The 12,734-nt window shown below is 40.3% G+C and overlaps 3 protein-coding genes across 5 annotated transcripts in view; all 3 read right to left on the reverse strand.

Annotated features, from left to right (window-relative positions):
* Nucleotides 1-622: 622 nt before the first annotated feature.
* Nucleotides 623-5,569, reverse strand: sinhcafl (SIN3-HDAC complex associated factor, like). Of its 2 annotated transcripts, none has more exons than XM_070836217.1 (6): nt 5,486-5,569; nt 4,222-4,391; nt 3,978-4,077; nt 3,765-3,879; nt 2,916-3,066; nt 623-2,791 (listed from the first exon to the last, which is right to left on the reverse strand). In XM_070836217.1, exons 2-6 carry the CDS (start codon nt 4,347-4,349, stop codon nt 2,608-2,610), a joined length of 678 nt encoding a protein of 225 aa, XP_070692318.1. In that variant the 5' UTR covers nt 4,350-4,391; nt 5,486-5,569; the 3' UTR covers nt 623-2,607. The 2 variants fall into 2 exon arrangements, with proteins under 2 accessions (XP_070692318.1, XP_070692312.1); XM_070836211.1 differs by having other exon boundaries at nt 2,916-3,069.
* The window catches only part of tmem41b (transmembrane protein 41B), a 47,193-nt gene continuing 39,161 nt past the window's right edge, over nt 4,703-12,734 (reverse strand). Inside the window, exon 8 of the transcript XR_011584483.1 lies at nt 4,703-4,717. The gene's annotated coding sequence lies outside the window, so the exon portion shown is untranslated. The remainder of the gene's footprint in view (nt 4,718-12,734) is intronic.
* Nucleotides 6,429-12,734, reverse strand: part of dennd5a (DENN/MADD domain containing 5A) — a 34,730-nt gene continuing 28,424 nt past the window's right edge. For both annotated transcript variants that reach the window (XM_070849238.1, XM_070849154.1), the window contains 9 exons: nt 12,589-12,717; nt 11,961-12,082; nt 11,711-11,856; nt 11,155-11,273; nt 10,881-11,062; nt 10,560-10,642; nt 9,458-9,581; nt 8,946-9,114; nt 6,429-7,957 (listed from right to left, as the gene is read on the reverse strand). In XM_070849238.1, coding sequence (XP_070705339.1) covers nt 7,774-7,957; nt 8,946-9,114; nt 9,458-9,581; nt 10,560-10,642; nt 10,881-11,062; nt 11,155-11,273; nt 11,711-11,856; nt 11,961-12,082; nt 12,589-12,717 — 1,258 coding nt within the window. In that variant the 3' untranslated portion in view covers nt 6,429-7,773. The remainder of the gene's footprint in view (nt 7,958-8,945; nt 9,115-9,457; nt 9,582-10,559; nt 10,643-10,880; nt 11,063-11,154; nt 11,274-11,710; nt 11,857-11,960; nt 12,083-12,588; nt 12,718-12,734) is intronic.

Below are 12,734 nucleotides of genomic sequence, written 5' to 3' on the forward strand. Positions count from 1 at the left end.
AAGCTATGACCGGAAACTTAATTTTATCGTAAATATAGATTATTTTAAAGTCAACTCTGCAAACCTTGAACAGCACCGTTAGTCAAATAACGTGGCTGCTAAGCAACACTCGTTAACAGTTCTAATTTACAACGAACTGAGCCGTGGTGATGTTAGAGAGCCTCCATTTTGTGATGAACGTCTTTGTCCCGCTGCTGCGGAGGATGAAACATCTTTAAAGGCAAAGAAAACGGCAGCTAACATTAAACACTGATGAACGCAGCCTTCCTCTCCCCTCAAACATGAATAATGATGGAAGCTAAAAATTCTAAGGGCCAAACTTCACTGTGCGTCTTCAACAGCGCTCAGTCCTCCTGTCCAATCTTACTATTTAAGTTTGGATGCATCTTCGTAACTTTCGTTATTATTTCACATCTAACTCATTGTGGCCAAAGTCACTTACTGTTTATTGGTTAGTTTGACTTACATATGAGTAACTTCACATGCTGTTGAGGTTTAGAGAACAAACTCCTCCACACTGGTGAGTTCAATGTGCATCATTCAGGTCTGTAAAATGTCTCAAATGTGGCTCTTGTGCACCTCCTACCGGTGCGCACACATATCACAGGCACAAGTTGTTTTAATCTTTTTATTACAATGCATATCTACTTTGTGGTACAATATACAAAAAGCATAAAAAAAAAAAAAAATCTACATTGCATGTTCAAAAGGAAGTGCACAAAATTAATAGATTTTCCGAAAGACTCTACACCAGTTATCAAAAATTCAGTTTAAAAAAAAAAAGCAATAAATAAATATAAATTACATGATAATCATAATGAAAAGGTCAGGTAATTCATTAAGGCACGTCATATCCCAAAATGTACCTCGCAAAAAAAATAAAAATATGGCAACTCCCTAAGGACAAAAACTAGCTTATTTCCCTGCTTAAAAGGGAGCAGCATTTCTCCTTTCAATAAGAATCAAAACATGTTCAGCATTTAACTACCCTGCCGCAGAAACGTTTATATATTAAGCAACTTTACAGAGCATTGCCTGTCAATTCATGAAGTCTGAAATTGGTTACAGTAATACAAAAAGATACCAAAAACTGGAAAAACTGTTTTCATAACAGTATTAATTTGAGACAGTAAGCACCATGGTTAAGACGGTGCAATCTGAGCGTAATCTTAACATACCTATGAAATATCTTGAGACAATTATGAAGTGTGATTAGAAAACTGTAAAATTATTGCTGAAATAATGGATGCTTTATACAAGCCAATTTGGTCGAACGAGGATTCATCACTTGATACTATATTAGCAAAAGTGATAGAAAACCCTCAGAGTACTTCTCACATTCAAAACGTCTGCATAGTTTGAACTTCGACAATTGCTTCGGAAGATAAATCACAGCAATGAGTCACAAATACATTTTCCCTAACAGCATTTCTCTGGCAAAAATGTAGACTAACCGTAAAAACATGCGTCTCCTACGTGTCCAACTTTAGCAAACAGGTAAGAAACATCGCAGCTCGCTGATGCTGCAATTAAGCATCAAGCTTTCCCTGCAGTTTATGCACATCTCTAAAACACAACACGGAGAAAATTAGATGTGAAAATGTGCTTTAAATTTAACTGGCTTAGCGTAAAAGTACATGTTTTCAGCACCTTTCAGACACATTTTTAAAAAGAGCAAACAGAAGTAGTGGCTTGCCGTTCTGTATTTTAAGAAGGCTTGGATGTGCCGAGAGCCAAAACACTGTATTTACAAAATCCATTTTAAAAACATTTGCTTTACAACATGCACCGTCATTTCATTGGAGGCTGTACAACAGAAATAAATAAATCACTTCGGTCATTCCAAGGGAGAGGAATGTACTGCATGCATGGTCTAAATACATCTGAGTCAATGTGCATCAGCAGATGAACAATTTAAAAACGGAGTGTTTCAAACTTGAGGAATGCTTAAGATGAGAAAATTTCAGAGATCATTTGTTCTTACCTGTACACGCATAGATTAAAAGCTCATTAAATTCATAGAGAACAGTTGCACTAAGGATGCCTGGTGTAACCAACAGCTGTTTGTACTAAAAGATAAAATCCTACAGACAGACATTTGCACATATGGAGCACACAGATAGGACAAAAACATGGCAGCATGTTGAAGAGACACTCCAACACGCACAGAAAAGCTGGTATTAGAAATAGCTGGTGTCTTTCATATGCACACTTACAATTTGACAAATTATGAAAAAAAAAAAATAGAACCGTCTTGATATGTATGGAAAAGTGACAAAATATTTACAAAACGTCAATCACTTAATACAAAATAACCAAAAACAATTCAAAGAAAGAAACGGAGCCTCAACAAAATGTTCTTCCTGATCCTATAAATAACACTAATGCCCATTGTACTTTTTTTTTTCCTTTTTGCTTTCTATAAAAAAAAAAAAAAAAATCAACTATACAAAAGTTAAAGAAAAATACCCATATAAAAAAAGGAATTTTACACAGAAAAGAAACGTCTAACTAACTGATATAATCGGGGGAGTGGAAGTGAGTGGGGAGGTCTGCCACTGGAGACAAATCCATGGATAACCCTACAGGGGGATTCAACAAAAGTGATCACCAGGTTTCTTTGATGTCTTCTGGGAGCTGCGGAGGAAGCGTGTCTGGAAGGTGTGTGGCCACCTGCGTGGACGCCAGTGTCTTCTGTTTTTTGGAACTGCAGCAGGGCTTGAAGAGCCGGGGATCAATAATCACCTCTCCGAACCGCCCCTTGTAGACGATCCCACAGCACACCTTCTGCCTAAAAAGAGACCGAGAAATAGATCAGAATGACCCATTGAGTCAGTCATCATATTTAAAGACACACAAAACAGTTTGATTAATTTGTCCAAACACAAAGCGGTTCCATGAAAGCAGTGGCTCGCCTTTTCCAGTATGAACGATCCAGGAAAGAGAAGATGGACGGAGTAGAGCGTCTTTGTTTGGACTCGATGTCCGAGCCGTCATCTGACTGGTTGCTGTAACTGGGGGACTGTGCAGGAGACACACTGGAAGTTGTGCTGTGGGCATCGGAGTCTGCTTGGAAAACAAAAAACACAACACTTAAAACACAGTCAGCAAAATGGTGTGGTGGATTACGGATTATAATTTTAACACTTATTTTTCCAGTCTGATTAATTGGGAACAGATGTGGAATTCACAAAGTCTTAATGTTTTGGTTAATGTTTCCTGTTGAATAAATACAATTAAAGGTCAACAACCTTAAGGCAACACCTGTTCAATTAATTATCAGTTAATCTGCTGTTTTTCCCCCTTATTTCATTGTTTAGTCTACAACATGCAAGATAATGAAAATGTAGCAATCCAACGACTAACAGTGCAAAATACAAATTTCAGTTAACGATTATACAACAACTGATGTTCACATGAGGCAGGCATCAGTGACAATGACATTTTCTTTACATAATTTTTTTTTTTTAAATCAAAATAATTGCCAATTTACTTTCAAAAGCATTTGTTTCAGCCCCAATGACACTGCAGTCACACAGTGCTTGCTCTAACCCAAAGAGCCACAAGATGCTGCTAATCAGTCATTTTTAAAATCGGGTTGTAGGTTTAAGCTGAGCAGAAAAACACAGACACTGATAGTATTTGCAGGACCGTGATATTAGGTAGTTTTTCCCTTAAGCATGCCGTACACTTACTTTAAAGTCAACAACTAATATTCTTTGTGTGACAGCGATTTTTCTAGTCAATATATTTAAACAACTTACTTTGTCTCTTTAACTTGTGAAGCTTCTTCAGCTTGCTCTTCTTCTTCCCGTCGCTGTTCTTGATCTTCTTGGGTTTTGTCACCTTGAAGCCCGGCCCAGCTCTGGCATCCACCACCTGAGTCAGGTCAGGCAAAGCATCCAGTCAGATTAAAAGGCGCAGCTCGATAATGACACAAATATGATCCTGGCACACTGCAAGCACACATCACTCACATGGTTCCAGTTCTTCTTGGAGCCATGAGGTAGCTTCTTCCACCTCTTCACCAGTAGCACACAGGCATTGCAGATATCGCCAACACGATCTTCTGACAGCCTTTAAGGGGGGAAAAATGAAACAAAAGTTTAAAAAACACCCTGATGCATTAATCTCTAAATGTATCTACACAAGCAAAATACACAGATCAACAAAGCACAATATGAATGAATGAGATTTTTTATTTTATTTTTTTTTAATTACCCAAAACAGAGCCTGAACGTCTCTTCATATCGACTGCTGTCTGTGAAGCGTGAGCTGGAGGACTTGGTCTTGCAGATGCAGCAGCCGTCGTTACTCCGGTAGATCTTTGACTTGTGAAAGCCAAACATAGTCTGCTTGTTGGTCGGTGTTGTGGCAAAAAGAAAAACACTCTAGAAATCGTAAAGAAATAGAGATCGGTCAGTGTGGTCGCCCTCGTGATAGGCACTGTGGATGTCTGCAGACAGTTGTGCTTTCTAATACGGACAAGGGGGCGGTCCCTACACACACACACACACACACACGCCACTCTTAAATCGTAATTTTTAACACATCCTGTATGAAGCCCACATTGTTCGGTATACAGAGCATCACATCTACTGCGCATAAATGACTGAAAGATCATAACTAAGTTTGGCTAAAACAGCAACATCCTGGGATCTTTGGAATTTAAAGCCACTTTCGCGGGAACAGCAAAAGTTACAAAAAAACAAAAAGCCTGACATTATACTGGTGTTACAAACTGATGTTATCGATTCTGTTAAAGAAACAACGCTTAAAATGTCCATACAGGTTATATTTGGTGGCGTGGTGAGTGGTGCAGGCAAACTTTCTCAACACTCCGCACGGTGGATCACAGAAATGTTACACCCACAACATCGTGCTTTACTATCGTGATCTGGCGTCAATGTTACTTTTCTGAACACCGGTCAAATCGACTGGATACTTTCTGCGGATTTTCTAGCTCAAAAATACACGGAACACATTTGGTGTAAGACGTCGTTCAGCTGTGGATTTGTTGGCAGCGAGAAGTCGAAACAAAAAGCGGACAGCAGCGCTCTCTGAAGTGAACAAACAAAAAGCTACCGGGCTATTCGTTGAAATATGTGCAACACGCGTGTCTAAAAACACGCACAACCATCAACTCAGTGCGCGTCGTGCATGTTGTAAATATTTTAATAAAAATGCAGAAAGTAGCGTTGAGCCCGTCCTTCCCTTTAAATTCAAACTTTTGCCCGCTAGAGCGCCAAATATGGTTCATTGTTGTTAGCTGTTAGCATGTTGGCTAGCCGACTGCGCTACCATCACCACGCCACGCTCTCGTTCACTTCCACGTTAACCCATTGTCAAGTCGACTTAGTCTTACTACAACAGGTCAGGCTACGGCTAAACCACATCCAAACCTGTCTCGCCACACATAACAAACTAGTAGAATTTCACACATGTATCGTTGGTTTGAGAACGGGAGAGATAACAGCGTACTCACCAGACAAAAACTTTGAATCTTGGTCGTATTCTTCTGTCGCAGTGCGCATGCTCTTACTACTAATGCATACAGCTGGTCATTAGAATAGATTAGCATAAAAAGCCGGAATGAAAGGACCGAGCGCACGGTGACCATATAAGGAGTGCAGCCGTCGGGTTTGAACCCCATGCAGCCAATCGCTGCCGTCCTGCCGTGCTCCTCAGAAGAGATGCATGCCGGGAGACGTAGTGAACGAGCGGGAGATCTCCGCCGTCACAGTCGTTAACGGTCTTCTTTTTAAACTCCATATCCCATAAGCCACCTGGCCCGAGGCTTTGAAGAAAAACAGCTATCTGACATGGCGCGAACGCGTTTGTTGACATTTTCTCAGCTGAGAAAGCACATTGATCCGAGGATGTAAATCTGTTCATTTACAGCTTTTGGCGCCCACACAGTTAAATCACTGCTGCATTACTTTTAAAAGTGACTATCTGTAGGTGGGAAATTCAATTCAGTTTAGATATTTTGAGATCTTTTCTACTTATTAAAGATAAATACAAAGTAGGGCAACGGTGGGCAGTTTAGATTAGATTTAGGGATTCTACATAAAAGTATTTATATTACTGATTAATCTGAATATTATTACCATGGTCTAGTGAATCGTTTGACCAATAAAACATAAGAAAATACCTTTCAAAAAATCACAATTTCCTAAAGCCTAGTTTCACATATTAAAATTGTGTGTTTTGTCTGGCTGCCAGCTCAGAAGCCAAAGGTAATACTAGATATAACTATAGCTCACTATAATTCAAGACTGATAAGACCTTAAAGAACATTTAAGAAGCTGAAACCAGTGAATCTTTGAAGCTAGAAAGCACATTCAGAAGATCTATTTATGTTGATCTTATTAATGTTACCTACTGAGTGAATAAGTGGTTAAATCTAACAGAATTAAATCCACATGAACGCATTACAGATGCTTTATTCTTAATATATTTTTACACTGTACACTGTTGCTCACTTAGTAAACACTACATTACACAGCTATGTCAATAAATGTACAACAGTATTGGAAAACAAAAATATATATCTCCCAAGATGCTCATGTGTGGGTCACACACAGACAGGTACAACACAGTCAATCCAGACGTTGTTGGCACAGAAAAGAAGTCCTTGACATATCAAACCTCTTGTCCTGCACAGTAAAGTTCAATGTATGTAACGGAGGAGGGCCCGGTAGCACATCAAAGACAGTCCGATGTGGAGTTTTCAGTGGGTTGAATTTTCTCTTGTGGATATTGCATAGCAAGAAACCATGATGACAAAATCAGGAGGGGGGGAAAGAGCGGTCTCTTTTTTTGCTCCTCACATGGGAAGCAGGAGATCATCCTTTATCACGAGGAGTCTGCACAGATCATCACACTGTTTTTGTTCAGAGAAGAGGGCAGATGTAGTGTTGGGCTGACGGTATGGGGGAATGGCTGGTTGGAGGTATTTACATGAAGGCTGTCATCGTGATCCACTTTGCACAGGAAGCTGGGTCAAGCATCTCTTTGAGGACTCGTGTCTGGAACACAAACCAAAGACTTGGGGTACTGTCCTTTATCCAGCTGAATATACTGTCCGTCACTGGATGCAGGCTCAAGCCACACAGTCTTATTATCATGCAAGAAGGACCATTTTCTCCACTGAAGGTATTCCATGTAAAAGATCTGCATACTTGTACGTTTCTCAAGGAAAGGCCCAAATGTAACAGCCTTTTTATTTCCATGTGGGTGAATCATCTTCCACACTACAAACCCCCTGTCATACACATACTTATAAAGCATACTTCTACATCATTTGCTTTAAGCTCTGCGTAATGACATTGGAATCTGAGTTGACAACAGAGCAAGCAACTTGACCGATTTAACAAAATAATACTGTTTTTCTCTGAAAATATATTAACAGTTTTGATCCTCACTTTCCCCTTAAATATAGCCATTGTCAGCAGTTCACGATAACAATGAAAATATTTAGCTTTCAATAAAACATTATAGCACAAGTAGGTCAATAATGTGAAAATCATGGTTCATAATAGAAAACATATTTTTAACATCTAATGGCAACATCATTGAGGATAAAAATAACAACATATCTTGAAAGGCTCATTGCACTTAATATATGGCAAATGTAACAGTAGCTTTAATATAAGCCAGAAAATGTCCTTTGTTCAAGTCAGTTCCTGCATATAAAAGGTTCAGTTATTCTTTTTAGTGGTCCCCGGTGTTCTTCCTGTTCAGGTGCAACTGATGGGAAGTTGGTTCGGTTTAGATACCAACACCTTTGACAAGCGAAGCCTCCAGGGTGATGTTGAACTCCTGCAGAGTCTGTAGTACTCTGATCAGAGAGTTTACCAATGAGCGGTCCTTGATCAGTGCCGTCTCCTCGTACATCTGAGCGGTGATTGGACAGTCTGCGAGCAGAGCGATCCAGTGATGCAGCAAATGGTCCCTGAGAGAAGGAGACACAGACACACGTTGAGTCAACACAACAGCTTGACACTGTCGGCAATCACTGCATGTTCCAGTTTTCCAATAAAAAAAATATCACTTGAACCTGTGGCGGTGTAGATACAGTTCAAAGGCTTTCTTCCTCTACAAAGGCTTCATTCAATCCAATCCAACTTTATTTATAAAGCACATTTAAGCGCTGTACAATCAGACTAGCAAAAACCATAAAACAGTTTAAAATACAAAACAACAATAAAAGCATCAGGCCAGTAAGAAGAGGAAGGGCTCTCATACGGAGCTAAAAGCTGAGGGATAAAAATGTGTTTTCAAGCAGGATTTAAAAACAGGCAGTGTGGGGGCCAGCCTAACATGTCGAGGCGACTCGTTCCACAGTTTGGGGGCTACGACCTCCGCTGTGCTTCAGTCTCGATCTTGGGACAACCAGAAGCAGCTGGTCAGCACATCTGAGTGACCTTGATGGGAGGTGTGGTTGTTAAGGGTCAGAGATGGACTGGAGCTGGGCCACTTAGTGATTTATAGACAAGCAATAAAATCTTAACATTAATCCTAAAAAGTATGTGGAGCCAATGAAGAGAGGCCATGAAGATGTGTGTTATCATTTGCCTGATGAATGACATAAACAATTAATCTATTAGAACCGTTGGCGATTAATTTTCTATCAATTTGATGAATTGTTGCAGTAGTGCTATTTTGTGTAGAGGAGTCATGAATAGAAAAGGTTAAACAAAAAAAAAAAACATGCACACAATACGCAGGCACATCAACTCTTCTGCAGGGAGGAGGAACTGACAGAAACCAATAAAATATCTGATACTTCAAGAATCCTCAAAGGAGAGATCCTTTTCACTTGCAGTGCATGCATCCACAACCATTAGAGATGCAGTGTCTTAACCAAAGACATTTCAGCAGGAAGGATGGATCTGTATCAAGGGGAGCTTAAGCCTGATTTATCGTTGAGCGTTACCCACCTTGCACCCAGACAGACGAGCATCTGGAACTTCCCGTCCTTGCCGATGTTTCTGGACGTGTTGTTGATGGCGCGCATGAAGCGGCAGAAGTGTCGCACTCTGGTTTGCCAGTTTTCATCGGGGGCCACCTGCCGCTGCTCTGCACTTTCAAAGTACACTTGTGACTTTTCTGTTCGGGCAAAAAAATATTAAACAGACACATCAGGTACACAGTTGATTACAGTAAAATGAAGACTTGTTTGAAAGAATATTTGATTCCCAAATCTTTCAAACAGACACACCAAGCTTGAAAGGTGATTGTAAAACATTTGTATTGTTTAAAAAGAAATGCAGTCCATTGCAACTGGCTTTAATATCAGGAACTTAAGCTGCTGTTTTTCTTAAAAGAACAAACTTTTACCTGTGAGACAACAGACAACAGCCGTGTTTGACAGTCAAAATATTAAGGTTTGGAGTGCAATATTAGGGAGCATCAGTAATGATACAGTATAATAATGGTATTAAATCTTTACCCAAGAAGTCCCAGATGAAGACATTCTTAAAGAGTCGCGGTGATTTGAAACCGTGCTGGAAAACTTGCTCCAGAGCCCAGACGAGGCCATACTCCCCACAGAGGAGAAGGGTCAGGCTGCCTCTCTGTGGAGAGCAAAAACAGCAGGAAAATGCCTTAAGTTAGAGACTGTAAGGTCGCTGATTTCTCACAAATGACAATTAAATGGAGCACTTTCTAGATACAATTCTTTTGAGCTTCTCACATCTAGTTATCTCATTAAAATAACACCCTACTTCCCAATATCTTCCAAGGAAAGAGGGCTAAGGTGCAAAAGTGTTTGGGACCCTGTGCAGAATACACAGGACGCAGTGTCTCACACGTCCTATTTTATTTCAAAACAACTTCCAAGTAATTAATCGTCAGGACAAGAGATAACGGCAGCAGTGAAAGTTTGCCAAGTGTTGTATTAATTCATGAGACCATGTCAGATATATTTTGCAGCTATCGTATCAGCATGAGAATACAAGCATGCGTGAGAGAGGGATGTAGGGAGGTCATCGTGGGCCTCTGATAGAAATACATGGTGACAGACGCAATGAAACACAACAGAATACCATGTCTTTTTCAAATTTAGAGAAAATTTTCAGTCTTAGCCACCTCCTTACATTGTTTTGTAGAGGTTTTGTAGAGGTGGAGCAGAAGTGAAGGGGATTTCCCTGAAAAATCCTTTGTACTATGACTACACAACGAATGGCTCTTGAAACCTGTAATCAGTTAAGTTATAATGTACTTAAAAAAATCTTCAATAGCCATCTCCTTCGAATCCAAACATCACTCAGTGTGCCCTTATAAGTAATAATTAACAGTATTGGTGCCTCCAGATCAGAAAAAATTAGCAGGTGTCATTCTAGGCCAGAAAAAACATGATCAAGAATAATAAAGTAAATTTGTTAAAACTAACAAAAAATCTCCTTCAATATGTTTTAACAACGTCAATTATACTGCACAGCTAACATGTTTCTGAGCGGCTCGGGGACCACCGGTGCAGAAAGCTGCTTTTCTTCGCTTGTGATGAATAATAGAAGTACATGTTGGGGCCTGTCTAGACTGCTGTCTCTCACCTCCTTCTCCGGCTTGTGGAAGTGCTTAACAATCCCATTGATGGCCTCTCCCACTCCCTCCTGGATCTGACCGGTGTTTAGCTCTGGATGAGACAAAAAAAACAAAACAAAGATGCTGTAAGACAATATGAGCAGAGACAGGGAAGGAAAAATCCCCATTCAGGTTTTATCCATTTGTTTTTGTGTTTTCTCGTTCATGCCTTTGAATCTTTACCACATTTCTTTACCATATTAAGGAGAAGACATAATAAAAGGCACATACGCTGCTATTATTTAGGGGGTGGTAAAGGTGACTTGTGGTTATGCAGATGAGTAACTTACTTGGTTTGCTGTTTGGTGAGATGGTAACAAACCTCCTCATCATCCCCGGGGACTGCTGCATGGGGGGTGTGCGGCACATCCTCTCGTCGTTTTCTGTGCTGGGGGTCATCAGCTCTCCCACCAGGATCCTCTCCAGACTGCCGTCATCCACGCCCTTCCCCAGCCACCGGCCACACGGAAACCTGCACAGCAAACACATTTTGTTCAGTTTTTATAAGACTTGTGTATCGAAAAAAGAAGATTATATTTGGTAGATCTCAACAGACACACTTACTTGTACGTGTGCCCTGTGATCTCGTTGCGGACCACAACATACTCCACCAGCCACTTTGCGTACAGCCCCGTGTTATCATGACCCATCTGCACTGTGGTCAGTTTGCCCAGGTTCTGGCACTGAGAGGGGGAGAGAAGCATGGTGAAACCCCCAAACCAAAGATTTTTATTTACACAAGCGGATAGCTGATATTGTTTAAGTACAATTTCGGTTTAATACAATTTGGTCTTATTCTCAGAGTTTTGGTCATCAATTTTATCTATAATTTGACTGACAAAAATTTAAAATTATTACCCAAACTGTCTGTTCAAGATCAATTTGGACATCTCGTAGTCACGCACACAATTTTCTGTGCAATAAGGTATTATTACTGGCATTTTAGGTACGCTTACTTTCAGTTTCACCTTCAAATAAAGTGGTTTATTTAATCAGGCTAAACACTCGTGTTTCCTGCCCTGATAACCTTCATCACAGCAATATGATGACTAAAACTACAAAACTAAGACCAAAGTTGTAATAAAGTGGAGTTATCCTTTATCCAACAATTAACACAAACCTCAAAAGTTATCTCCAGAGTATTTCTGGGGACCTGCAGGACTCCGGTCTCTGCCAGCTCGCCAGAGACACACACCCAAGGGTTGGCTGTGAACATGGAGCCGCCCAGCTTCTTGCTGGGAACAACCACCACATGGTAGGGGATCACTGGGAGACAGAGAAGGGGCCATGTCATGAAAATAACACCATTAATAAAACCGGTAGCCAATCGAAAGTGGCGTCGGGCTGTTTGTCATCAAAGTAGCACTCACTGATGGTTGTAAAGACGTTGGTGAAACAAAAGTAATCCACAGCATTGAAGGACAGGAGGTGGTAGAGAAACTGCTCCTTCTCATCGTCACAACGGAGGAAGGCGTAGCGCTTGTACAGTTTTCTAAAAAGAAGGAAAAAAAAAAAGACTGTTTGAGACAAGTGTAAAAATAAATAATAATACTTAGACATGCCAAATTAAATGATTTCTGTTATATTTAAAATAGATAACCTGCTTAACAGATTAACATGACAGATGAATTTTGGGGCAAATGGATAACAGAGCGAGTGCTGTTTGATATAAAGTAGAGCAAATGACAACATAAGGTCACAAAGGCAGACAGAAATCCGCCTGACCCAGTTCACCACTCAGATATCAATTATGAAGAAGGCTGTGAATTATTTATGCAGCGGTGGACTTAAGTATGATGCTTTGCAATTTCAAAGGGGTTAATGTATAATAAATGTGTAGATCACACATCAGCTTAATTTCACATGAGGCAGACATTCCTACACAAACACAGAAACAAGGTCATGATGAGGAAATGCAAGAGGTAGGAACAGACGCTCCGGGATCTTCAATACTCATTGTTGTAGTGACTAACTAAATCTGTGTGTTGTTTTGCTCACTTGGTAAGCTCATGGTCTGAGAGCAGCTGCTTCAGGTGTCTGGAGAGCAGCTTCTTTTCCATAGAGAGGCGAACCCAGGCTCTGGCCTTACCCACGTCGGTCTTGATCTCGCTGATGTTCTGGATGTGTCTGCAAATACAAGCAGA

This window comes from Pempheris klunzingeri, chromosome 1 (genome assembly GCF_042242105.1).
Source record: "Pempheris klunzingeri isolate RE-2024b chromosome 1, fPemKlu1.hap1, whole genome shotgun sequence".
NCBI classification, from domain to species: domain Eukaryota; kingdom Metazoa; phylum Chordata; class Actinopteri; order Acropomatiformes; family Pempheridae; genus Pempheris; species Pempheris klunzingeri.

Excerpts from the sequence above, each read along its gene's own strand:
- sinhcafl (XM_070836211.1), bottom strand. The coding sequence starts at position 4,349 with ATGTTTGGCTTTCACAAGTCAAAGATCTACCGGAGTAACGACGGCTGC. Across the intron at positions 4,078-4,221 it reads ACGTTCAGGCTCTGTTTTGG|GCTGTCAGAAGATCGTGTTG; the intron begins GTAATTAAAAAA and ends CCCCCCTTAAAG. Across the intron at positions 2,792-2,915 it reads GATCGTTCATACTGGAAAAG|GCAGAAGGTGTGCTGTGGGA; the intron begins GCGAGCCACTGC and ends GTCTCTTTTTAG.